Source organism: Urocitellus parryii, chromosome 14 (assembly GCF_045843805.1).
Source record: "Urocitellus parryii isolate mUroPar1 chromosome 14, mUroPar1.hap1, whole genome shotgun sequence".
In the NCBI taxonomy this organism is placed as follows: Eukaryota; Metazoa; Chordata; class Mammalia; order Rodentia; family Sciuridae; genus Urocitellus; species Urocitellus parryii.
In genome coordinates this window covers 66,989,051-67,016,324 of record NC_135544.1, presented here as the reverse complement: position 1 = coordinate 67,016,324, position 27,274 = coordinate 66,989,051, and the positions used below count along the sequence as shown (strand labels likewise).

The window sequence follows — 27,274 nt, the reverse complement described above, 5'->3', positions numbered from 1 at the left end:
CCTGATACAGGATCACACTGTTGAGGACGGTTAGCATGTCCAGAGACAGGCAGAGTGAGATGCTATCGAGTTAGCCAAAGTCACTCTTGTGAGGGAAACAAAACTTACAGACCTAACATCAATCACAGTACCTTGTGTTGAAAATCTAAACACCTGGGAAGCATAGAAAATAGGCACTTCAGTGTCTTAAGTACAGTTTTTTACCTTTAAGTATAGTTTTTTCACCTTGCTCTATAATAAGCAAGGTAATGTTTTCCAAACAAAACTATCAAGTGGCTAAAATTAGCCTCATTTTATAGAATTTCCTAAATCTGTATACTAAGTGAACAGAAGGTTTGAAGAAAATAAAAAGCAATATTTAAAAGTTCAAGAGTGGGCTGGGGATGCAGCTCAGCAGTAGAGCACTTGCCTAGCATGTGCATGGCCTTGATTCCATCCCCAGGATAAAAAAGAAGTCAGGAGAAGTAAAAATAAAATCTCAAAGGAAAACCCACTGTCAGACCAGTGTGCATTCCAGGTGCTACCGTTCCACATCACATGTGTCCTCTGCTTTTCCAGCATTTGTTCACACCTCTTTTAAATCGGATAAGGGAAAGGTACAACCTGCATGTCAGAGGTGGACGTGACCTTTGGGAGACTCATCTCACCTTTTGGCCACCACAGGTCAGTCACAGCCCAAACACATGTCACATGCAAGGAAAAGGGGCAGGATCCTTGGACAGACGACGGAGGACAGACTGTGCGTCATTACTGGGGTCAAACACCCAGTCCCGCAGCCTGGGCTGCGGCAGGTGGGCATTTCTACATAAGGCACCACCCAGGCCCTGCCAGGTTCCCCAAGGGCAGGAGCACAGGACTCCACCTGGGACGGGCAGGGACCCAGCAGTGTCCGGCTTCGTGGGGGAAGGCTCGGCAGCTGGATGGTGTGCTACAAGGCCACGCAGGCCAGCAAAACCTGGCTCGCCTGGCAGCACAAGGCTGTGCACTGGACACTACTCACTCACTCCACCTCCTCCTGGGTATCTGCCAGGTGACCCTTGCTCTGCCGTCTGAGGCTGACCAACCTCCCCGCTGACCGGAGGCTCCACCTGGCACTACTGGCTGAGCTGGTCAGGCTGCTGTACCTGGTGGAGCCCTTGTCCTCACCCGCCCAGCCCGTCCAGAGCTGCTGGCTGTGCACGGAGTCCCCCATGCCAGCTGCTGCATCCTCCACAGCAAACTGTGGAGGTTCCCAGCCTTCAATCTCATCTGGTTTTCTAGACTGCATATTCTGCTTTAAAACCAAATTGTCCCAGAATCCAGCTTTCTTCTCTGTCTTCGATTCTTCCTTTAAACGTAAGTTAGATCTGCAGGAGAGAAAAAGAGTTACATGCTGGTGATCCAGTCATCCCATAAATGCACTCATCTATGAAGCTGTTGCCTAGAAGTTTTAAATTGCTTAGAAAGCTACCCTAGGTGTGCAGGTTTGAATATGTATCAAAATTAATAAGGAAATTTTGAAAAGCAGTTTCTCTGACTGTAAGGAAGCTGGTAAAAGCTATTTAGGGTACCACCTGCAGAGGCTAAGTTTAGTCCAGACAAGGTTTGAACTATCCAGACCAGGCAGATTTGCAGGAAAACCCAGGGTCCAAACTAGGAGGCCAGGCCTGTCAAACAGGTTTTCAACAAGGCTCCTCAAGTAGCAAGCACCTGGGAGTCAAGAACACACCCTACAAAAGGAAAGAACGCCACAGGCCCCACTGCAGACGCTGGTCAGCAGGCCGCCCACAGCGAGAGTGCAGTTCATGGGCACAGTCAGGGCTCCCGCTCAAGAGCACCAGCACTCACGGTCCTGATGGCAGGCCACTGAGGCCCACCAGCATGCACCCTCCATCCCAGGGCTTCCCTGACAGCTGTGCCAGTGGCAGTTCCATCAGGCAGCCTGTGGCCTTGATTTTCAACTTTAAATGCACTTTTTAACGTTGTGAAATATTTATAATAAAGTGTCAGTGATACATGAGCCTAAGTTTCTAAGACCTTTTAGTTTACAATTCAGCCTTTGCATTTCCAATAGAGCTTTCCTTGTTTTCTGAAAGTACTAAGAACCTCCAGCAGGGCTGGACGGCCTTAAAGCCCACACGCACCTGACCTGGAGATCTTTTCACCTCTCCACACCATGGCAGAATGCAACTCCTCTGTGCTCCAGGCAGAGCCCCCAGGCTCCACAGGCACAGTCAGGATGGCTGCCCAGGGCCTGCGGTCACACAGCTGCTCCACCGCCCAGTGACTGCTGCCCAAGACGTGACCGCCTCCACACACAGGTGACTTACCCTTTAGACTTTGGAGATTTACATCTTTCAAGCAGATGTTGTTCATCGTCCTTATTAAACAGAGAAGTCACTTCTTTCCAACCTCGGAAACTTGCTCCCTGAACCTAAAGAAAGGTTAAGGGAAACATCAGATGGCTGCTGATGTCGACACTCATCGTCTGAGTCTTCCTTAAGGACAGGCAGGGTTGGGGAGAGGCATGGACATCACAGTGTGCTGACACAGGTGGGCCAGCCTGGTGCTCACCCACACATGAGGTAAAGATGCTGCCCCAGTGCATGATGAACCCTGAAACAATGAGAAGGCATGTACAGCGGCCACTTCAGCTGGTGATGTGGCTGCTCGTCAAGGTCATGGACACAGCCCACCTGCTGCACTTTGACACACCTGATGGATGCTGTGGGCGTGCTCACACCAGCATCACAGCGTGTAATACACTGCCCTGGGGCTTTAGATGGTGACGATGTCACCAGGTTAGGAGATGCTTCGGCCCTGCTACCATCTCCCGGGACACTGCATCCACCACAGCATGAGGCTGCACTGTGGGGCGACCTGCTCTTCCACCTTGGCACACACCAGGTTTCTGCCAGTGGTGACTAAGGTGTCGGCGTCCTGCCTACCTGTCCATCACCTGTGTCCCGCATGCATTCTCCTCCAGTCACAGTCATAGGTTTGATGACGAGGCATGTGTTTAGACACGGCTTTCACTGCAGGAAGAACTGGGTCTCTTGAACCCTGGCAGCCAGAACCTGGAGAACAGCCCTGACTGAGATTGCAAGCAGGATGCTCCTGGCCCCAGCACCTCTGCCCCACGTTTGGGCGTCAGCACCTGTGAGGGACAGTGGCCCTCACCCCAACCTCAAGTACAGGCTTTGGAGAAAAAATTATATGTATTGGTTCTGAACAAAGGACTTCATGCAGTTTTCATTTCTGAAGTCAGAATATCTTACAATCCATGGCACCGGCTCCATAAAATACTATAAGAACAAAGAATGGTATGCAGAGAGACCAGCGTTTCCTGAAAATGTGGCTTTCTCCCACGGCTTAATACTTCCCGGTGCCCATCACTCCAGCTACAGGACTGGCTTGGGGAGCAGGGTGTGTCATGGGGCAGCCTTGCTTCAAATACTTTAAAATGTTAAAAATGAAACAGAAATCAAGCTGCCTTGAAAACTAAATGTGGAGGCAGTGGAAAAAGGTGGTTCACTACAAAGTCCACTCCTGACCCTTGAGGCAGGCTGGAGTTCAGGGTCCAGCACGCAACCCAGGGTGGGTGTGAGACATAGGGAGACCAACCAGGCACCATGGGAAAGAGAAGTGGGATGCCACTTCTCCCCAGCAGAGCAGACTCAGGCAGGCCTCCAACAACCCACTGTGAAGACAAGCTGCTCACGAGCACACCGCTGCCTCCTCCCAGAGAACCCTGACGTCACAAGCCAAGGAGAGATGGACTGCCTGTCACACATTGGCAGAGCCCTGGCAGCAGCTGGTCCCCCTGCGCAGGGCTCAGGGCATGGTGCAGCTGCAGGCAGGACCCCGTGGAGTCTGAATTCTCAAAAACAGAGTGATAGACTATGCGCCATCCAGACCAGGAAGACAGAGCTCTAGACTGTGCACCATCCAGACCAAGAGGAAGACAGAGCGCTAGACTGTTCATCATCCAGACCAAGAGGAAGACAGAGCTCTAGACTGTGCACCACCCAGACCAAGAGGAAGACAGAGCGCTAGACTGTTCATCATCCAGACCAAGAGGAAGACAGAGTGCTAAACTGTGCGCCATCCAGACCAGGAAGAAGACAGAGCGCTAGACTGTGCGCCATCCAGACCAAGAGGAAGACAGAGCATTATACTGTGTGCCATGCAGACCAAGAGGAAGACAGAGCACTAGACTGTGTGCCATGCAGACCAAGAGGAAGACAGAGCACTATACTGTGTGCCATCCAGACCAAGAGGAAGACAGAGAACTAGACTGTGCGCCATCCAGACCAAGAGGAACACAAAGCAGTAGACTGTGTGCCATCCAGATAAGGAAGAAGACAGAGCACTAGACTGTGTGCCATCCAGACCAAGAGGAAGACAGAGAACTAGACTGTGTGTCTACCAGACCAGGAAGAAGACAGAGCACTAGAACTGTGCGCCATCCAGACCAAGAGGAAGAAAGAGAACTAGACTGTGTGCCATCCAGACAAAGAGGAAGACAGAGCAGTAGACTGTGTGCCATCCAGAACAAGAGGAAGACAGAGCACTATACTGTGTGCCATCCAGAACAAGAGGAAGACAGAGCACTAGACTGTGTGCCATCCAGACCAAGAGGAAGACAGAGCACTAGACTGTGCGCCATCCAGACCAGGAAGAAGACAGAGCACTAGACTGTGCGCCATCCAGACCAGGAAGAAGACAGAGCACTAGACTGTGCGCCATCCAGACCAGGAAGAAGACAGAGCACTAGACTGTGCGCCATCCAGACCAAGAGGAAGACAGAACACTAGACTGTGCGCCATCCAGACCAAGAGGAAGACAGAGCTCTAGACTGTGCGCCATCCAGACCAGGAAGAAGACAGAGCACTACTGTGCGCCATCCAGACCAAGAGAAAGACAGAGCACTAGACTGTGCGCCATCCAGACCAAGAGGAAGACAGAGCAGTAGACTGTGTGCCATCCAGAACAAGAGGAAGACAGAGCACTAGACTGTGTGCCATCCAGACCAAGAGGAAGACAGAGCACTAGACTGTGTGCCATCCAGACCGAGAGGAAGACAGAGCTCTAGACTATGCGCCATCCAGACCAAGAGGAAGACAGAGCAGTAGACTGTGTGCCATCCAGACCAGGAAGAAGACAGAGCACTAGACTGTGCGCCATCCAGACCAAGAGGAAGACAGAGCACTAGACTGTGTGCCATCCAGACCAAGAGGAAGACAGAGCAGTAGACTGTGCGCCATCCAGACCAGGAAGAAGACAGAGCACTAGACTGTGCGCCATCCAGACCAGGAAGAAGACAGAGCACTAGACTGTGTGCCATCCAGACCAAGAGGAAGACAGAGCACTTAACTGTGCACCATCCAGACCAAGAGGAAGACAGAGCTCTAGACTATGCGCCATCCAGACCAAGAGGAAGACAGAGCAGTAGACTGTGTGCCATCCAGACCAGGAAGAAGACAGAGCGCTAGTCTGTGCACCATCAAGACCAGGAGGAAGACAGAGCACTAGACTGTGCGCCATCCAGACCAGGAAGAAGACAGAGCGCTAGTCTGTGCGCCATCCAGACCAAGTGGAAGACAGAGCGCTAGACTGTGTGCCTTCCAGACCAGGAAGAAGACAGAGCACTAGACTGTGCACCATCCAGACCAAGAGGAAGACAGAGCACTAGACTGTGTGCCGTCCAGACCAAGAGAAAGACAGAGCACTAGACTGTTCATCATCCAGACCAAGAGGAAGACAGAGCACTAGACTGTGCGCCATCCAGACCAAGAGGAAGACAGAGCACTAGACTGTGTGCAATCCAGACCAAGAAGAAGACAGAGCACTAGACTGTGTGCAATCCAGACCAAGAGGAAGACAGAGCACTAGACTGTGTGCCATCCAGACCAAGAGGAAGACAGAGCAGTAGACTGTGCGCCATCCAGACCAGGAAGAAGACAGAGTGCTAGTCTGTGCACCATCCAGACCAAGAGGAAGACAGAGCAGTAGACTGTGTGCCATCCAGACCAGGAAGAAGACAGAGCACTAGACTGTGCACCATCCAGACCAAGAGGAAGACAGAGCACTAGACTGTGTGCAATCCAGACCAAGAGGAAGACAGAGCACTAAACTGTGCGCCATCCAGACCAAGAGGAAGACAGAGCTCTAGACTATGCGCCATCCAGACCAAGAGGAAGACAGAGCAGTAGACTGTGTGCCATCCAGACCAGGAAGAAGACAGAGCGCTAGTCTGTGCACCATCAAGACCAGGAGGAAGACAGAGCACTAGACTGTGCGCCATCCAGACAAGGAAGAAGACAGAGCGCTAGTCTGTGCGCCATCCAGACCAAGTGGAAGACAGAGCGCTAGACTGTGTGCCTTCCAGACCAGGAAGAAACAGAGCTCTAGACTGTGCGCCATCCAGACCAAGAGAAAGACAGAGCACTAGACTGTGTGCAATCCAGACCAAGAGGAAGACAGAGCACTAGACTGTGTGCCGTCCAGACCAAGAGAAAGACAGAGCACTAGACTGTTCATCATCCAGACCAAGAGGAAGACAGAGCACTAGACTGTGTGCAATCCAGACCAAGAGGAAGACAGAGCACTAGACTGTGCGCCATCCAGACCAAGAGAAAGACAGAGCACTAGACTGTGCGCCATCCAGACCAAGTGGAAGACAGAGCGCTAGACTGTGTGCCTTCCAGACCAGGAAGAAACAGAGCTCTAGACTGTGCGCCATCCAGACCAAGAGAAAGACAGAGCACTAGACTGTGTGCCATCCAGACCAAGAGGAAGACAGAGCACTAGACTGTGCGTCATCCAGACCAAGAGGAAGACAGAGCACTAGACTGTGCGCCATCCAGACCAAGAGGAAGACAGAGCACTAGACTGTGTGCCATCCAGACCAGGAAGAAGACAGAGCACTAGTCTGTGCGCCATCAAGACCAGGAAGAAGACAGAGCACTAGACTGTGCGCCATCCAGACCAGGAAGAAGACAGAGTGCTAGTCTGTGCACCATCCAGACCAAGAGGAAGACAGAGCACTAGACTGTGCGCCATCCAGACCAAGAGGAAGACAGAGCACTAGACTGTGCGCCATCCAGACCAGGAAGAAGACAGAGTGCTAGTCTGTGCGCCATCCAGACCAAGTGGAAGACAGAGCGCTAGACTGTGTGCCTTCCAGACCAAGAGGAAGACAGAGCTCTAGACTGTGCGCCATCCAGACCAGGAAGAAGACAGAGCGCTAGACTGTGCGCTGTCCCGACCAGGAGGAGGATGGTCTGCAGCCACCACATGCCCAGCTCCATGTGAAGAAGCATCTCTGCCCGGTAGCTGTAACCCAGAGAGTGACCCTGTTCTTGTGAGCACTGGGAGGCCCTCGTCATGTGACCGAAGCAGCAGCTACAGAGGAGGCTGGCTGAATGCAGGATTTGGGCGAGGTTGTTCATCGCCACCTCAGTGTCCCCTGTCCAAGTGCCACAGGGCACACACCTACCAGCACATGGACAGTGGCTCCCGCGGCTCCCAGCTGCACAGAGATCTCACTCCCCACCCAAGCACCCAATGGGCCCTACCCTGCAACCTCTCCTGGCACCTCCACAAGAATCAACAGGAAAGGAGAAGCACTGGAATTTACTTTTCTTTGGGGGACCGGGGATTGAACCAGGGGTACTCAACCCCTGAATGATATACCCAGCCCTTTTTTAAATTTTATTTAGGACAGAGTCTTGCTAAGTTGTTGAGGCTGGCTTTGAACTCACGATCCTCCTCCCCAGCCTGTGGAGACACTGGGATTATAGGTGTGCACCACCATGCCCAGATGGAATTTAAATTACTGCCTTGAATATGGCAAATCCAGAAGCATGGGCCAGGAGCAGTGACACACACTTGTAATCCTAGTGGCTCAGGAGTCTGAGGCAGGAGGGTCGCAAGTTCAAAGCCAGCCTCAGCAATGGCAAGGAGCTAAGCAACTCAGTGAGACCCTGTGTCTAAATAAAATACAAAATCGGGCTGGGGATGTGGCTCAGAGATTCAGTCCCCCGAGTTCAATCCCTTGTCACCCCCCCACCCCCCAAAAAAAGAAACCCAGAAGCACAATCCTGGGGTTGGGGTAGGCTATGACCTTGCTGTAGAATCCACGTTGACTCAGTGCCTGAGGGTGGCCAAGGCACTGCTCCTGTCCACCTGCCGAGGTCACCAGGCTGGAGACTCCATGAACAGGCTTCTCCAGAACCCTCGGTTCTACACATGCAAAGCGGGCCACCGCATTTTCAGATGTGACAGAGCGCATCAGCAACCACTGGACCAAGCCACCCCCAAGACCAGACTTCCACCTCCATCTCCTGCATCCTGCTGGCTTCCTTATCCTTGCACATATACTCCTGGAGGGTTAATAAAACCCTCATTTGTAGCGTTTCAGTCTCTCACACAAACCTTCCACAAGTCCTGGGACTTTGGGAACCCTGCATCCCCTGGCCCCTCCTTATGGGGATCCTCTCCGATGAACTGAAGCTGTTTCCACCAAAACAGGCAGAACTGGCAGCATCCCTGTGCCGTCAAATCCTTCCAGACTTAAGCATTTGTCAAAGTTCATTAAATTTATACATTTCAACTAGACCTAGGTGGTAAGAGGCACAGGCTCAGGACCTGAGGCTGAGGCCTGTTCTGAGAGCCGCTTTCTATTCCTGTCCCTTGGAGCTGGTGTCAGTACCCTACTGGGACTCACTTCTGCAGCAGGAGCAGACCACAATGGCCAGGAGGCTGGACATTGAGAGGATGCTGCAGGGCAGCACAGGCGCAGCAGATGCCTGAATGTACTGAAGACCGTTACAATGCTCGGAGTCCGCATGACCTGAGCCACTGAGCAGGCCTTGGGCAGCTGAACAGGCCCTGGCAGCACATCCTAGAGAGGACGGGCAGTCAGCCAGCACCCCGCCGCCCCACGAGACCCGCACGCTTACCCACACGTGACTGATCAGTCATACAGGACACCACACGAGCATAAGGCTGCTGCTGCCTGGCCTCCAGGCAGGGCGCTTCCCGTGGGCAGCGTAGATCCAGGCCGAGGGTCCTTGAGCACAAGGACTTGGCATGACCAGAGCGCCCCTACAGGTCCATTCCTGGGCTCTGGCAGGAGCCACCACGCCCGACTCACCTAGGAACACGCAGCCTGGGCCTGGCGTCCTGCAGCCCTGCAGTACCCTTTGGTGGTGTGCCTGGCTGGGCGTCCCCTGAGAGAGCCCCAGAGCTGAGGCCCCACTCACGAGGCAGCACTCGGGGTCCCAGTGATCACACACAGGCAAAGCAGGGAGCCCTGCAGGGGCCTGTCCTCCCCTTGTGCTCGAGTAGGGGCAGGGCTGCAGCCCCCAGCCAGCAGGGACCTGTGCGCCCAGACGGCATTCCTCCACAGGGAGGGCACGTCCTGCTGCTGCCAGGGCTGAAGGTCCAGAGGACACCATCGGTCCTTGCGTGCGCTGGACCTTGGGCAGTAGGGACGGGCACTATTTAGAGTATAGCATGGAACTCTCCTCTCCCAAGAGCTCTGTCCCTCAGGAGCCACTCTTGGGAAGGTCACAACAAACCAAAACACCTCTGGGGAACAGGGCAAAAAACTTCTTCAAAACTAGAGAAAAAGTAACAGCTGAAAACCGAAGTAGCCGTGGTGTGGAACCCAAGAAGGGAGCCACAGAAACGAGGAGACATTCCAGCTCGGAGCACCACCCCAGGGCCCCGGGTCCGTGGGGAAAGCCTCGTCATCCATAGCTCACCTGAACCTCCCTGTGGGGGGGGGGGGGTGTCTGCACAGTGTGCAGAGCCCAGCTGCCCACCCGGCACACAGGGCACCTACCCTGGGGACATCCCAGAAGGTTTTAAACTAACTCTGCCACCCTGGGCCTCCAAGCCAGATGGTCATGTGCCATCCTGCACTGTCAGTTCAGCACAGAACGTCAAGATGTCAACAAAATGTCCCAATGTCACTTAAACACCACGATAAGGTATCATTTACACTTTCTATTTTACTCCGATATAAAGCTAGCTTAAAGTACTGGTCCAAGTGAAGACCGGTGAGACCCCAGACTGCGAGGTACAGCCCCTGTTCTCACAGGCTATCGAGCTCAGTTCACCAGGCGAGAAAAGGGAAAGACTGCATGTGACACAGGAAAATACCATTTCAACGAGGCAGACAAAGGAAACAGAATACCAAGTACCTCTGACACACAAACGAGTGAGCAGGAAATCAGGACAATCACCCTCTGGTCAGCCTGCATGCCTGCTCTGTCCAGGTGCCCAGAATTTCAAAGTTTTAGTAGTAGTGATTTTATATTAAAATTTTCTGTTACTCAGCTTTCCATCACTGTGACAAAATCCCTGACAACAGTTTAAAAGAAGGAAAGGTTTATTTTGGCTCACAGTTTCAGGGATTTCAGTCCAGTTACCTGTTGTTTCTGGGCCTTTCTGAGGCAGAATGTCATGGTGGGGAGCACTTGGTGGAGAGGAAGGGCTGGGGACAGGTGTCCCCTTCAAGGACACGCCCTCACAACCCTCCCGCCAACTGAGCCTACCTCCTAAACTTCCTCACCTCCCGAGCCCCACAGATGATGAACCATCAACGGATTCCTCAAGAGGAGATCAGAGTCCTCGGGATCAGTCACCTGGCAAAGGCTGACCTGGGGACAGGGCCACATAGGCACCCAGCCCTTGACAGCTCAGGCTGACCCTCGGTTCATGGGCAGGGAGAAAACTTAGTCATGCATGCCACTTTTCTCCTAAGAAACATGGTTCCCGGGGCCTGGGAGCCGTGCTGGTGTGAGGCTCGTCTCCCAGAGCTCTCTTTCCAGGTTCAGGTACACGATGATGGAGTCCAGAAACACTAAATGGAGAGACCCAGAAGCGATCCATGTTTTCAACTATGCTCCACTCTGAGCAGCAGTGGAGTCTCACACCCGCTCTGGCCCACCTGGGCGTGAACCTTCCTCTGCTCTGTGCACTCTACCTGCAGGCTGGTCATTGAGCACCAGGGATCATCCGCTGGACGGCCCTGTGTTCACGCAACCCTTATTGAGTCAACAGTGACCCACAGTGCAACAACACTGACACTGCCCGTTCCACCTCCTGGACGGTGTCACAAGTGATGCTGTCAACCTCTTACCGTGCCAAACTTGAACACTGAGCCTCCTCCGAGGCATGGACAGGAACAGGCAGTTGACACCATCTGGGCCTCTGCTGGACATCAGGAGGTCTCACTGAGGATGAGCACCTACTGAAGGATGCTGGCCCCAGGGGTCACGGGCACACAACCTGCCTCTGGGTGGGAACAAGAGCAGCATGCAGAAAGCAGGACACACAGCCCACGGCCCATGTCCTGCAGGAACCTGCCACACCTCCAGAACATTCCTGAACAGGGCTGGCATTCTGGCTAAAGGGAGGGACTGGGACTGGGATGTGCGCTGAAGCTTGTTCATCAGGAGGACAGCAGTGGCACCGTCTGTGCTGTGTGCTCTGGTGAGGGAGTGAAGCCAGCCACCCCACGGCCACTCCCCTGGGCAGCACCTTGAGCCACCACAGCGCTGTGCTTCCTGCGTTGTTCATGGGAACGACAATCACCACAAGGCAGTGTGCAAGCCACAGACAGCCCGAGCCATCACGGGCACCAGGCTGGGTTAATCAGAAGGAGAGGCAGAGACCTTGATTGCCTCTAGCCATTCTGAACTCTGGAACTCAGATAACCTTAAACACTCAAGGTATTGAAAAACTGGTAATTCTGGAGGAATTCAGGCATCTAGGTCAACTGTGAAACCAAAGCCAGCCCTTTTATCAGCCTGGAGGATCTGGTGACAGGGGAACTGATGATGAGGCTGTGGCCAACTCACAAGCCCTGAGCAGAAAGGCTCAGAGAACATGGTCACTCAACAGATCCCAGGGGCCACTTGCCCCAGGCAGAAGGCATGACCCCCAGGCCTGCTACTATTGCAAGAGGACCATTGAAACCAGATGTAGAGCTCAAGCCACGCCCTGCCCTGAGTGACTCCATGGCCTACAGAAGAGCAGTCCCCAGGCTGTGCCTGCCCTGAGCAACTCCATGGTGTGTAGAACAGCAGTCCTCGGGCTGCACCTGCCCTGAGTGACTCCATGGTGTACAGAACAGCAGTCCTCAGGCTGTGCCTGCCCTGGTGACTCCATGGTGTGTAGAACAGCAGTCCTCGGGCTGCACCTGCCCTGAGTGACTCCATGGTGTACAGAACAGCAGTCCTCAGGCTGTGCCTACCCTGGTGACTCCATGGTGTGTAGGACAGCAGTCCTCAGGCTGTGCCTGCCCTGGTGACTCCATGGTGTGTAGAACAGCAATCCTCAGGCTGTGCCTGCCCTAGTGACTCCATGGTGTGTAGAACAGCAGTCCTCAGGCTGTGCCTGCCCTGGTGACTCCATGGTGTGTAGAACAGCAGTCCTCAGGCTTCACCTGCCCTAGTGACTCCATGGTGTGTAGAACAGCAATCCTCAGGCTGTGCCTGCCCTAGTGACTCCATGGTGTGTAGAACAGCAATCCTCAGGCTGTGCCTGCCCTGGTGACTCCATGGTGTGTAGAACAGCAATCCTCAGGCTGTGCCTGCCCTGGTGACTCCATGGTGTGTAGAACAGCAATCCTCAGGCTGTGCCTGCCCTAGTGACTCCATGGTGTGTAGAACAGCAGTCCTCAGGCTGTGCCTGCCCTAGTGACTCCATGGTGTGTAGAACAGCAGTCCTCAGGCTGTGCCTGCCCTGGTGACTCCATGGTGTGTAGAACAGCAATCCTCAGGCTGTGCCTGCCCTAGTGACTCCATGGTGTGTAGAACAGCAGTCCTCAGGCTGTGCCTGCCCTGAGTGACTCCATGGTGTGTAGAACAGCAGTTCTCAGGCTGTGCCTGCCCTACTGACTCCATGGTGTGTAGAACAGCAGTCCTCAGGCTGTGCCTGCCCTGGTGACTCCATGGTGTGTAGAACAGCAGTTCTCAGGCTGTGCCTGCCCTGAGTGACTCCATGGTGTGTGGAACAGCAGTCCTCAGGCTGTGCCTGCCCTGAGCAACTCCATGGTGTGTACAACAGCAGTCCTCGGGCTGCACCTGCCCTGAGTGACTCCATGGTGTGTGGAACAGCAGTCCTCAGGCTGTGCCTGCCCTGAGGAACTCCATGGTGTGTAGGACAGCAGTCCTCGGACTGCACCTGCCCTGAGTGACTCCATGGTGTGTAGAACAGCAGTCCTCAGGCTGTGCCTGCCCTAGTGATTCCATGGTGTGCAGAACAGCAGTCCTCAGGCTGCGCCTGCCCTAGTGACTCCATGGTGTGTAGAACAGCAGTCCTCAGGTTGTGCCTGCCCTAGTGACCCCATGGTGTGTAGAACAGCAGTCCTCAGGCTGTGCCTGCCCTAGTGACTCCATGGTGTGCAGAACAGCAGTCCTCAGGCTGCGCCTGCCCTAGTGACTCCATGGTGTGTAGAACAGCAGTCCTCGGGCTGCACCTGCCCTGAGTGACTCCATGGTGTGTAGAACAGCAGTCCTCAGGCTGTGCCTGCCCTAGTGACTCCATGGTGTGTAGAACAGCAGTCCTCAGGCTGTGCCTGCCCTGAGTGACTCCATGGTATGTGGAACAGCAGTCCTCAGGCTGTGCCTGCCATGAGCAACTCCATGGTGTGTAGAACAGCAGTCCTCGGGCTGCACCTGCCCTGAGTGACTCCATGGTGTGTAGAACAGCAGTCCTCAGGCTGTGCCTGCCCTGGTGACTCCATGGTGTGTGGAACAGCAGTCCTCAGGCTGTGCCTGCCCTGAGTGACTCCATGGTGTGTGGAACAACAGTCCTCAGGCTGTGCCTGCCCTAGTGACTCCATGGTGTATAGAGCAGCAGTCCTCAGGCTGTGCCTGCCCTAGTGACTCCATGGTGTATAGAGCAGCAGTCCTCAGGCTGTGCCTGCCCTAGTGACTCCATGGTATGTGGAACAGCAGTCCTCAGGCTGTGCCTGCCCTGAGTGACTCCATGGTGTGTGGAACAGCAGTCCTCAGGCTGTGCCTGCCCTGAGTGACTCCATGGTGTGTGGAACAGCAGTCCTCAGGCTGTGCCTGCCCTAGTGACTCCATGGTGTATAGAGCAGCAGTCCTCAGGCTGTGCCTGCCCTAGTGACTCCATGGTGTATAGAGCAGCAGTCCTCAGGCTGTGCCTGCCCTAGTGACTCCATGGTATGTGGAACAGCAGCTCTCAGGCTGTGCCTGCCCTGAGTGACTCCATGGTGTGTGGAACAGCAGTCCTCAGGCTGTTCCTTCCCCGAGCAACTCCATGGTGTGTAGGACAGCAGTCCTCGGACTGCACCTGCCCTGAGTGACTCCATGGTGTGTAGAACAGCAGTCCTCAGGCTGTGCCTGCCCTGAGTGACTCCATGGTGTGTGGAACAGCAGTCCTCAGGCTGTACCTGTCCTGAGTGACTCTGTGGTGTGTAGAACAGCAGTCCTCAGGCTGTGCCTGCCCCAGGTGTCTTTGTGGTATGTAGAACAGCAGTCCTCAGGCTGTGCCTGCCCTGAGTGACTCCATGGTGTGTAGAACAGCAGTTCTCAGGCTGTGCCTGCTCTGAGTGACTCCATGGTGTGTAGAACAGCAGTCCTCAGGCTGTGCCTGCCCCAGGTGTCTTTGTGGTATGTAGAACAGCAGTCCTCAGGCTGTGCCTGCCCTAGTGACTCCATGGTGTGTAGAAGAGCAGTCCTCAGGCTGTGCCTGCCCTGGTGACTCCATGGTGTCTAGAACAGCAGTCCTCAGGCTGTGCCTGCCCTAGTGACTCCATGGTGTGTAGAAGAGCAGTCCTCAGGCTGTGCCTGCCCTGGTGACTCCATGGTGTGTAGAACAGCAGTCCTCAGGCTGTGCCTGCCCTGAGTGACTCCATGGTGTGTAGAACAGCAGTCCTCAGGCTGCGCCTGCCCTAGTGACTCCATGGTGTGTAGAACAGCAGTCCTCAGGCTGTGCCTGCCCTAGTGACTCCATGGTGTGTAGAACAGCAGTTCTCAGGCTACGCCTGCCCTAGTGACTCCATGGTGTGTAGGACAGCAGTCCTCAGGCTGTGCCTGCCCTGAGTGATTCCATGGTGTGTAGGACAGCAGTCCTCAGGCTGTGCCTGCCCTAGTGACTCCATGGTGTGTAGAACAGCAGCTCTCAGGCTGTGCCTGCCCTGGTGACTCCATGGTGTGTAGAACAGCAGTCCTCAGGCTGTGCCTGCCCTGGTGACTCCATGGTGTGTAGAACAGCAGTCCTCAGGCTATGCCTGCCCTGAGTGACTCCATGGTGTGTGGAACAGTAGTCCTCAGGCTGTGCCTGCCGTGGTGACTCCATGGTGTGTAGAACAGCAGTCCCCAGGCTGCACCTGCCCTGAGTGACCCCATGGTGTGTAGAACAGCAGTCCTCAGGCTGCGCCTGCCCTGGTGACTCCATGGTGTGTAGAACAGCAGCTCTCAGGCTGTGCCTGCCCTGGTGACTCCATGGTGTGTAGAACAGCAGTCCTCAGGCTGTGCCTGCCCTAGTGACTCCATGGTGTGCAGAACAGCAGTCCTCAGGCTGTGCCTGCCCTAGTGACTCCATGGTGTGTAGAACAGCAGTCCTCGGGCTGCACCTGCCCTGAGTGACTCCATGGTATGTAGAACAGCAGTCCTCAGGCTGTGCCTGCCCTAGTGACTCCATGGTGTGTAGAACAGCAGTCCTCAGGCTGTGCCTGCCCTAGTGACTCCATGGTGTGCAGAACAGCAGTCCTCAGGCTGTGCCTGCCCTGGTGACTCCATGGTGTGTGGAACAGCAGTCCTCAGGCTGTGTCTGCCCTAGTGACTCCATGGTGTACAGAACAGCAGTCCTCAGGCTGCACCTGCCCTGGTGACTCCATGGTGTGTGGAACAGCAGTCCTCAGGCTGTGCCTGCCCTGAGTGACTCCATGGTGTGTAAAACAGCAGTCCTCAGGCTGTGCCTGCCCTGAGTGACTCCATGGTGTGTGGAACAGCAGTCCTCAGGCTGTGCCTGCCCTGAGTGACTCCATGGTGTGTAGAACAGCAGTTCTCAGGCTGTGCCTGCCCTAGTGACTCCATGGTGTGTGGAACAGCAGTCCTCAGGCTGTGCCTGCCCTGAGTGACTCCATGGTGTGTAGAACAGCAGTTCTCAGGCTGTGTCTGCCCTAGTGACTCCATGGTGTGTGGAACAGCAGTCCTCAGACTGTGCCTGCCCTGAGTGACTCCATGGTGTGTAGAACAGCAGTCCTCAGGCTGTGCCTGCCCTGAGTGACTCCATGGTATGTGGAACAGCAGTCCTCAGGCTGTGCCTGCCCTGAGGGACTCCATGGTGTGTGGAACAGCAGTTCTCAGACTGTGCCTGCCCTGAGTGACTCCATGGTGTGTAGAACAGCAGTCCTCAGGCTGTGCCTGCCCTAGTGACTCCATGGTGTGTAGAACAGCAGTCCTCAGGCTGTGCCTGCCCTAGTGACTCCATGGTGTGTAGAACAGCAGCTCTCAGGCTGTGCCTGTCCTGAGTGACTCCATGGTGTATAGAACAGCAGTCCTCAGGCTGTGCCTGCCCTAGTGACTCCATGGTGTGTAGAACAGCAGCTCTCAGGCTGTGCCTGCCCTGAGTAACTCCATGGTGTGTAGAACAGCAGTTCTCAGGCTGTGCCTGCCCTAGTGACTCCATGGTGTGTGGAACAGCAATCCTCAGTCTGTGTCTGCCCTGGTGACTCCATGGTGTGTGGAACAGCAGTCCTCAGGCTGAGCCTGCCCTGAGTGACTCCATGGTGTGTAGAACAGCAGTCCTCAGGCTGTGCCTGCCCTGGTGACTCCATGGTGTGTAGAACAGCAGTCCTCGGGCTGCACCTGCCCTGAGTGACTCCATGGTATGTAGAACAGCAGTCCTCAGGCTGTGCCTACCCTGAGTGACTCCATGGTGTGTAGAACAGCAGTCCTCAGGCTGTGCCTGCCCTGAGTGACTCCATGGTGTGTGGAACAGCAGTCCTCAGGCTGTACCTGTCCTGAGTGACTCTGTGGTGTGTAGAACAGCAGTCCTCAGGCTGTGCCTGCCCCAGGTGTCTTTGTGGTATGTAGAACAGCAGTCCTCAGGCTGTGCCTGCCCTGAGTGACTCCATGGTGTGTAGAACAGCAGTTCTCAGGCTGTGCCTGCTCTGAGTGACTCCATGGTGTGTAGAACAGCAGTCCTCAGGCTGTGCCTGCCCCAGGTGTCTTTGTGGTATGTAGAACAGCAGTCCTCAGGCTGTGCCTGCCCTAGTGACTCCATGGTGTGTAGAACAGCAGTCCTCAGGCTGTGCCTGCTCTGAGTGACTCCATGGTGTGTAGAACAGCAGTCCTCAGGCTGTGCCTGCCCCAGGTGTCTTTGTGGTATGTAGAACAGCAGTTCTCAGGCTGTGCTTGCCCTGGTGAGTCCATCTTATAAAGCAGTAGTTTGCCATAACCCATTCCATTTTGAGTCCATGTGCCAAGGTGTAATGATTCCGCACCTTGATTATACATGTAAGCAACCACCACTAGCCTAACATCACAAGGGCCACAGGCACAAACTGATAAATAACTTACACCTGCCAACTTGTCCAACTAAATCAAGGAAAACCTGGACACTTGGATGTCCCAAATCATATCAGGAACACCAAGCACAAGAAATTATCAACCTCAAGGACGACCATAAGAGGAGCACCCCAAGACAGGACATGGCAGCATCCTGACCCCATCTCCTGGTCACTCATCACAGCCTCACCCAGGAAAACTGCCACAGCAGTGAACCTAGCAGAGCAGGGTTTCTCCCGCCTGTGACAACCACGCATGGCCCACTCCACGCTGACACCCAGCTGATGCTCTGAGACTGAAACTGCTCACATCCAGGTCCTCGGCCTCGACCCCTCTGGGAACCGTTCCTTAAACCCTTGTCTGCCCACCCTGGCACTCCTCGACCCTGCACTCCTGCCTCTCCTGTGCCTGGCTCAGCATCCTGCAACCCTGCAGTGGCTTAGCCCTTCCTGAGTCTTTCTGTGACCTGTTTTCTATCACTGTGTGAAGTAGGTGTGGCTTGTGTGTTTCAGATTCTAGATATTAAGGTTGGAACACAAGAACCTGCAACTGCCCAGCTTGGGACTGCCAGGTGACCCTCACGTGCCCGGAGAACTGCCCCTGATGAGAGTTCAGTAGCCTGTGGATATATTGTTATTCGATAAGTTCTGGCACTGTGGAAACATAGAACTGAGTTTTGTCTGTTAATGGCACAGCACAATCACAACACCCAGGTGCCCTCGGATGCAGCATACACAGCCAGATACACCAGATGCACATGTCCAGGATCACAGGCGCACACACTGCACACTTTGCCCAAGATATCTCTCTCTCTCTCTCTCTCTCTCTCTCTCTCTCACACACACACACACACACACACACAATTTGCCCAGATCTATCTATCTCTCCCTCTCTCTCTCTCTCTCTCTCTCTCACACACACACACACAGAGAGAAATTTTCCCAGTATCTCTTTCTCTCTTTCTCACACATACACCACACATGCACATACTTTGCCCCAGGTCTCTCTCTTACACACACACACACACACACACACACACACACACCCTACACTCTGTTCAGGACCACACACAGCCAATGTGAGGACTGGGACTGTGCTCATAAATCAGTAGAGCTGGTGCCTGAGGCCTGTCCCCATTGCTATTGGCTGGAACACAAGCAGGTGCGTGTGCCCTCTCCAGTGCAGTCTCTGGATGGGAGCAAGATCCTGCTCACTGCAGAGGGAGCCTAGTGCCTGGAAGGGACACATTTCAAGCCCAAACCATGAGCTCCCTCCCTGTAGAAAGACAGACACATCTGGAGCTATCCTCTGACTTCTCAGCCTCAGCCCTCCTCACACACACACAACACCACCACTCTGGAGGCCTCCTGCCAACGGATCTTGCCAAATAGGCAGAGGACCCCTCAGCCAGGACTCACTGACCCCCATCTCTGTTGCTCAGGAGGCTTCCTCACAGCAGAGCAGCTGCCCTGGTCCTGGGCACAAACCCTCCCTGTCATGCCACAGGACCTCTAGCAGGCACTTCTGTAAACGCACCTTTACACTTCACCAGCAGGCAGCTGTGTATCCTGTGGTGTGCTCGAGGACGGGTCCTGTGTGATTCTTCCCTCTTCACCAGTCACCGTCTCATGAGCCCTTTGTGAGGGGTCCTAAAGCAAAGGTGGAGAGCAGAGACAGGCACAAAGAAGGCAAGGGTCCTAACAACTTCTCCCTGTGGGGAGAGGCTGAGCCGCCCTCCAGTGCCCCTCATGTGCAGAGCAGACGGCGGGCTCTGCCACAGTTCTGGGGCCCAGTGCCTCACAGCAGCTGGAGCTTGCCTCCACCAGCTGCAGATGTGCCTGGGCTGCCCTCCCTGCAGGGCCAGCCACTGCCCAAGCCAGCTGCCTTCCCTCACCTCTGCAGCTGATGCAAGGGCCATCAACAGAAGAGGAGATGCCATTTAAATTCTAACCAACAAAGTCCACGCCCAAAGGTCATGTTAAAACAGTCATCAGGAAAGGCACATCTGCTTCTTCAACATTCCTCAGCCAACTCCGTGGTCTGTGGCTGTGGGCTGCCTTGCCAGACATCCCCATTCTGAGCACCTCCACCTTGTGTCCTGTTAGGAGCCACAGCAAAAATATTGATACAGGCACCTTTGGATTTTATTGACTGCCAGCCAGCAATTCACATTCATATGGTATTTGGACTCATGCTGTCCAGCTGGGCCCATTTTCAGGACTCAGGTTACTCATGTCACTCTTGTAATGGGAGAGTTCCCATTGGTTGGGAAAGGATGGTAGGAGGGTGTTCCGGGGGAAGGGGAAACCCCCCCGGCTCAGGTAGAACACACACGTGTGGACCCACTTGTTAGGGGACGCACATGGCCTCTCTCTAAATAAAACTTTGTCTCAGTTTGACTGGCTTGTGTTTTTGTGCCCAACCGGGCTGTAAGATTGCAAGCCGGCGTGCACTGATAGCTCAGCAGGGGATCGCTCAGCAGGGGTGCCGCAGGCAGTGATCGGCGACGGCGGCGAGGGCTGCGGCTCCGCCGGCCGCGGCGGCTGTGGTGCGAGTCGGGCGGGCGGCCGTAGCGCGCCATCTGCACCCGCAGCTCGCGCCCGTCCAGCACGGCGCCGTCCATGGCGTCCATGGCGTCCTCGGCGTCGCGCTTGTCGTGGAAGCGCACGAAGGCGAAGCCGCGGGACTCCTTGGTGTAGCGGTCCCGCGGGATGTACACGTCGCCCACGCGCCCGTACTTCTCGAAGACGCGCCTCAGCGTGTCGGGCGAGGTGCGGTAGGTCAGGTTGTCCACCTTGAGGGAGGTCATGCCCTCAAACAAACAGCTAATTACTCCTAGTAATGGTAATTATTTATTTGGAGTAGTGAGGAAAATTTAATTCCCACACTAAATTTTGCTGAAATAAAAATTAGTCTTTCCTAAATAGTGCTTTGAGATTCAATTTATGTAACCAATATACATTCTAACCTTCACCCAATCTCATGTGCCTAATAAAAACATGTTAGTTAATACATTTGGAATTGCTTATGCAATCTAAAATGAAAAACCATGAGATTGTCCAGTTAGCAGATGGATCTACAAACCTAAAACAGCAGTGCATGGCCTTCCTTGTACAAATGTGCTTTTGTTCAGCAAGACTGTGGAATACTCCATAGGCGCGTTATACAACCCGTGCACACCTCATCATTAAATGCTAATTGTTTTATAACCGGCTCACCAGGTTGGCCCTCCTGTGAAACTCAGGAATGAGAGGGGTCTTTTGATTTTTTTTAATGTTAATTTGTTATACAAGACAATGGAATGCATTACAATCCATATTACACATACAGAGCACAATTTTTTATATCTCTGGTTTACACAAAGTAGAGTCACATCCTTCATGTCTTCATACATGTACTTAGGGTAATGATGACTGTCGCATCCCACCATCTTTCCTACCCCTATGCCCCCTCCTCTCCCTCCCCTTTTCCCCTTTGCCCTAGCTAGAGTTCATTTAATCCTCCCACTCCCACCCCACCCCCGACCCCAGGCAGCATATTAGGGATCAGCATCCTTAAATCAGAGAAATCATGTGGTTTTTGAGGATTGGCTAATTTTACTTAGCATTATATTCTCCAGCTCCATCCATTTACCTGCAAATGCCATGATTTTATCTCTTTTAATGCTGAGTAATATTCCATTATGTATATATACCACATTTTCTTTATCTATTCATGAACTGATGGGCATCTAGGTTGGTTCCACAGTTTAGCTATTGTGAATTGTGCTGCTATAAACATTGATGTGGCTGTGTCCCTGTAGTATGCTGTTTTTAAGTCCTTTGGGTATAGGCCAAGGAGAGGGATAGCTGGGTCAAATGGTGGTTTCATTCCCATATTTCCAAGGAATCTCCATACTGCTTTCCATATTGGCTGCACCAGTTTGCAGTCCCACCAGCAGTGTATGAGTGTGCCTTTTCCCCACATCCTCGCCAACACTTACTGTTTGTTTTCATGATAGCTGCCATTCTGACTGGAGTGAGATAAAATCTTTTTTTTTTAAAGGGGGGGGAGGGAATTGTTTTTAATATTTATTTTTTAGTTTTTGGTGGACACAACATCTTTATTGTATGTGGTGCTGAGGATCGAACCCAGCGCCCCGCACGTGCCAGGCGAGCGTGCTACCACTTGAGCCACATCCCCAGCCCGAGATAAAATCTTAAGAGTAGTTTTGATTTGCATTTCTCTAACTGCTAGAGATGTTGAACCTTTTTTTATATATTTGTTGATTGATTGTATATCACCTTCTGAGAAGTGTCTGTTCAGTTCCTTGGCCCATTTATTGACTGGGTTTTTGGTTTTTTTTTTTGGTGTTAAGATTTTTTTAGTTCTTTATATAATCTAGAGATTAGTGCTCTATCAGATGTTCGTATAATAAAAATTTGTTCCCAATTAGTAGGCTCTCTATTCGCCTCACAGATTGTTTCTTTTGCTGAGAAGAAGCTTTTTAGTTTGAATCCATCCCATTTACTGATTCTTGTTATTAACTCTTGTGCTACAGGAGTCTTATTAAGGAAGTTGGGGCCTGATCCGACATGATGGAGATTTGGGCCTACTTTTTCTTCTAATAGATGCAGTGTCCCTGGTTAAATTCCTAGGTCCTTGATCCACTTTGAGTTGAGAGGGATAAATATTAGTTTTCACAATATTGAAAATGCTTAAAATATCTCTCCCTTTTTTTTTTTAAAGAAACTGGAAAAGGCAATCCCAATGAAGAAACATAATCCATTAAATCCATTACTTCTGCCAATTAAAATCCTAAGGAGTGGCATGAGACCCAAACCTGTGGCCAGAGCTGGCATTAACTCCACCTGCTCCCACCTCTTCCTACAGTGTCTCGACATCCTCCTTGGCCACAGCAAGGGGTATAAAAGGTAGCAAAACCAGCGCCATCGGGCAATCGGGACCTCACTGAGAGCAGGAAGCCAGGCCCACGCCTTAACATCACAGAAACCTCAAACCACGGTGGGAACAGCTCTGATCAACAGCCCCGTGTCCAGGGGTCACCCAAGGGCAACTGGTGCAGGGCACAACTGCACTGGAGGGTTTGCCAGAGACCGCAGCCACCTCAGGCAGAGCAGGGGCAGGCGTGGGGGGCCAGCCAGGTCCAACACAAATAGCCAGTCCAATGCCCTTCCCCTCTCCCAGGAGGCAGACTGAGTAGGTTCAGACACCTGTTCAAAGAAGGACACTCCAGACGTCCCCTGTTACAGGTGGGAGAGGGAGGTGAAGATCAGAGCCACAGAGAGGTAGACAGGTCTAGCCAGCAAGCTGGGATAAGCCCGAGGAGGAGGACACACAGGACCCAGGGCCCGGGCTCACAGTGCCCCCTGGAGCCACACCCAGCCTCCTCACAGCTGGAGTCCTCTCAGGCCAGTGTGCCAAGACACCTGCTCTCCCCCTAGACTGCCTGGACCACCGCTTAGAGACACAGGGACAGAGCGGGACCAGGGCCCAGTGTGTGCACTGGCCACCACAGATGCATGTACTTGCTGCGGTGTGCCATGAGCCAGAGATGCCTCTGTCGCCACCCAGCCACCACGGGAAGCCAGCGAGACCCTGGAGGGCTGGATGGAAAAGGGCCAGGAAGACCCCGGCCCACACCCCCAAGCAGGGCCAGGCACAGTGCTCAGGGACTTCTAGTGACAGATGACAAATACCACATTACAAACAAAACATGACAGAAACAGGCCTGGCCGATCTCACGAAGATAACACCGGGCAGGACCAGGCTCCACGTTTCCTGAGGTTGAAATAATCAGCTGAAGCTGCTGGGGGAGAAGAAGGTCAGGGGAAGCGGAGACCAGACCCGGAAGCAGTGGGGGGCAGTGGCAGCACCACAGGGCTGCAGCCCGTGGACCTGGGCAGCGGCATCCAGGGAAAGGAAGCCTGCAAGGCCCTGTGAGCAGCTCTCTGGACTCCCACTGCCCCTCGCTGTGGACAGAAGCACAGGCCGCTTACTCCAGGGCCTCAGGCTCCCGGGCACAGCAGGCTACACACCACTGAGTGGGGGGTGAGTGGTCAGCCTGCTCCAGGCTCCCTCCCGGAGGTGCCCACATCCCCCCGATGTGCCACAGGCCGTCTGAACGTCGGGTGGTTGGTCCTGCTCACCCACTCTGTGACCTCCTAGAAATCACAGAGCACCTCCTCAGCCCAAATGTCACCCCCCACACACACACACTGACAGCTGCTGTGTGGACCCCTGATGAAGGACATGCACAGGACGGCCCTCCTCCCACTCCCTCCCCTCTGGTCCACATCCTCTGCGGCACACATTTACCAACCTCTCAGCTGAGACACTGTGAGATCTCTCTCGGATTAAACCTGGCGAGTGCACGTCGGCATCAGGACTGCCTGCTCATCCAGAGGTCTGAAAGCCAAGGAGTGGTCTAGGTGTTACAGCACGGTGCTCGGGAGGAAGGCAGAGCATAGAGCAGAATCAAGATCTTCATCTGTTCCTTTCTACTTAAGTAAAACCAGACAGTAAGCTGTTGTCACTTCTTGTGATAAAGCATGTCCCTCAGGACTGTATGAGGCAAATAAAACTGCAGAGGATGCGGAGAAACCCAGACTTGGAAAAGATATTTGCCAGAGATATCTTACTGAGAACTGCTATCAAAAATACACAAAGAACTCTTCTAGAACAGCCTGACCAGCAATCTCCAAGGAAGAGACACAGATGCAAGTCAGCACCTGTGGTGTGGAACACAGACAGGTAAGGTGCACTGCACACCCGTCACCGCCAGACTCCAGACACAAACAGCATCACGTGCTGGCGAGAAAACAGGGCAGCAGGCGCTCTCATCCACTGCGGAGGGAATGCAAAATGACACATGTACCCTGGAAGACAGTCTGTCCGTTCCTTACAACCCAGCAGGCATGTTCCCTGCTACTTACTCAAAAGCCCTGAAAAGCTGACATGTGTCCACACTAAAACCAGCACACAGACGTGTAGATAGGCTTTTCTCATCACTGCCAAAACTCCAAAGCAACCAAGATGCCCTTCAGTGGGTGAGTGGGTACGTAAACTGTGGTACACCCAGATAACAGGAAGTGCTCAGTGATTAAAAAAAAAAAAAAAAAATGAACCATCAACCATAAAAAGAGGCCACCTAAGAAAGCAATGCACTGCTGAGTCCAAAAAGCCATTCCAAAAGGCCGCTCACTGTGGTGCCAAGTACATCACACCCCTCAAAGGTGAAACCCAGGGCCAGTGCAAAGGTCAGTGGTTGCCAGGGACGGAGGAAGCCAGGGGAACACGGCGTTCAGCAGGGAACCTGACCCTGCCGTGGCACATCTGCCCACACACAGACTGCAGAACACAGAAGAGGCCCCTCAGGTCAGCTGTGGACTCCGCAGGTTCACTGACTGAGAAACGCAGCTCTCTGCAGATGCTGGTCCAGGAGACGGTGTGAGGCGGGGGATGTACAGGGAAACTCTGTACCTTCCACTTAATCTTGCTGTAAACCCAAAAGTGCTCTAAAAAGTCATCTACTGAAAAAGGAGAAGACAATAGAATTGCTTAATAATACCAAAAAAATTAATAATAAACATGCTAAGGCAGATGTATTTTCAAGTCTAAAATAAAAATCAACTTACATTACCCAGTAATTCATGGATTATAAAACTTTACTAAGTAAAGTTGTGGAAGTAAAATGAAAACAGACAGAAACACTCTACAGGTGGAAAACCCATCAGCCCCACACAGACTCGATTCACAATGAAAGTGGCACAGACGAAGGGAAATGGCTCACTTCAAAATGGATTTAAGATAACTGGTTATTCTGAGAGAAAACACAGATCCATTTCATTGTGACAAAATAATTCTAAACAGATTGAACTTATTTCTTTTAAATGAAGCCACAAGAAACTAGAAGACTGGGAGGGAATACTTATCTAAGCCCGAAAGCAAGGGTCAGGGGGAGACTGGGGCATTTCATCACTTTTTAAAAGTTTTAAGTCATTCACATAATTATCTTAATAAAGTCTAATTTGAAATCCATACAAATAGATCAAAATTCAGCATGTGGTAAAATGAAAACAAAATTTAGTATTTATCCAAGTTCCCCAAACCACTCGAACACTGTCTGCTAATATGGTGACTCATGGAACAGGACCTAGATGGCTTCGGCAAGAAGACTGGTCGCCTGGAAAACTCACCCCACCCTCAGAGGCTGGAAGGTGCAGTCAGACACCCACCACTGGCCCTGAACTGCAGGAGGAGAGGGCTGGAGAGCTCACCACCACGGGCCGAGTTGTCATCAATAATGTAGGACACGGGACCTCCAGTAACAAGGCCCCACCAACCACAGAGGTTGTCAACCAACCTCTAAGAGTTTGATTACTTTCAATACCACACTAGTAGAATCATGCTTTATCTATCTTCTATTATTGGCTTAATTCGCCAAGCACAACGTCTCAAGGTGGATCCATGTCACAGCATAAGACGCGGAATAATATTCCACCGTACATCGAGATCACATTTGCTTTACCCATGGAACCATCCATAGACATTTAGATTGTTTTCACCTCTTGGCTATTGTGAATAGAGCTGCAATGAATGTGGGCAAGCAAATCTCTCATTGTGATCTTGTTCTCATTTCTTTAGGATATACACCCAAAAGAAGGATGGCTAGATCATATAGTAATTCAATTTTAAATGTAAGAGGAACTGCCACCATTTTCCAAAGTAGCTACATCCTGTTATCTAGTCAGCAGCAGTGTATGAGTGTCCTATTTTCCCATATCCTCCTATACTGGTCATTTTCTGGCTGGCTTTCTTTCTTTCCAGTGGCCACACCAACAAGTGTGAAGTAATCTCTCGTGGCTTTGACTTGCATTTCCCTGAGAACTGGTCATGAATGTCTTATGTGCTTATGGGGCACTTGTTTACCTTCTTTAAATAGATCTTTCCCATTTTTAATTCATTTGTTTTTTCGTGGTTGCACAAGTTCTTTGCACATTAAATATTAGCTGTTTATCAGACATATGGTTGAGAAATACTGATCCCATGCAGAAGGCTGCCTCTGTGCCCTGCTGCTTGTTTTGACATGGCTTCACAGACCTATTTCTTCCTGTCACATCCAACACCCATGCTGATCAATAAGTGCTCATGCAATTATTTGCAAACGTGCAGAATAGCAAGGGGCTCCTTCCTGGCCGGGGTTCAACAAGGGCAATGTTCTACCTTCATGTTTCAGTCCTTGCTGGCACTCCTGTGGACGCTTGCTGCCCACAGAGCTGCGAACGGCTGGACTCCAGCAGCTGCGTGTTTCACTCGTCTTCTCCCAAGTCATCGACATTCTGGACTGGAAACTTCACGACAGAAAAGACGGTGAAGCAGGCTGTGCCCTGATGCCAAGAGCAGAGCCAGGCACGTGCTGGTGCCAGGCTCCCGTGACATGAGTGGACGAGGACATGCTGCCCTAGCTGGTCGAGTGGAGGGCACCAGACCTGGGGAAGAGGGGAGGATGGTCGCCTGCGCAGACTCCTCTCCTGGGTAAGCGGACAACACCTGCTGATAGGGTTGTTTACTGGACACCTGGTACAGCGCAGCAGAAGAGCCCTAGTCCATTTTCCCTGGATGAGTTATTCAGAGGAAGGGAAGAGGAGTAAAGAGGAGAAAGAGGAGACTTGAGGTCATCCCGTCAGGGGCAGAGCAGTGCTGCTGTCCCTTAGATGCACAGTAGAGTG

General features: G+C 52.8%; 1 protein-coding gene and 1 pseudogene across 1 annotated transcript; both read right to left on the bottom strand.

Moving 5' to 3' along the window:
• Positions 1-1,000: 1,000 nt before the first annotated feature.
• Tdrp (testis development related protein) lies at positions 1,001-26,816 on the bottom strand. Its single transcript, XM_077792730.1, has 3 exons — positions 26,769-26,816; positions 2,310-2,413; positions 1,001-1,346 (listed from the first exon to the last, which is right to left on the bottom strand). Exons 1-3 carry the CDS (start codon positions 26,772-26,774, stop codon positions 1,001-1,003), a joined length of 456 nt encoding a protein of 151 aa, XP_077648856.1. The 5' UTR covers positions 26,775-26,816.
• On the bottom strand, positions 19,082-20,352 carry LOC144250181 (serine/arginine-rich splicing factor 2 pseudogene; annotated as a pseudogene).
• Positions 26,817-27,274: the final 458 nt, after the last annotated feature.

Bases quoted from the DNA above. Each gene is read 5' to 3' on its own strand.
- Tdrp (XM_077792730.1), bottom strand. The intron at 1,347-2,309 runs GTAAGTCACCTG...TCTCTCCTGCAG, and splicing joins AAATCTCCAAAGTCTAAAGG to ATCTAACTTACGTTTAAAGG.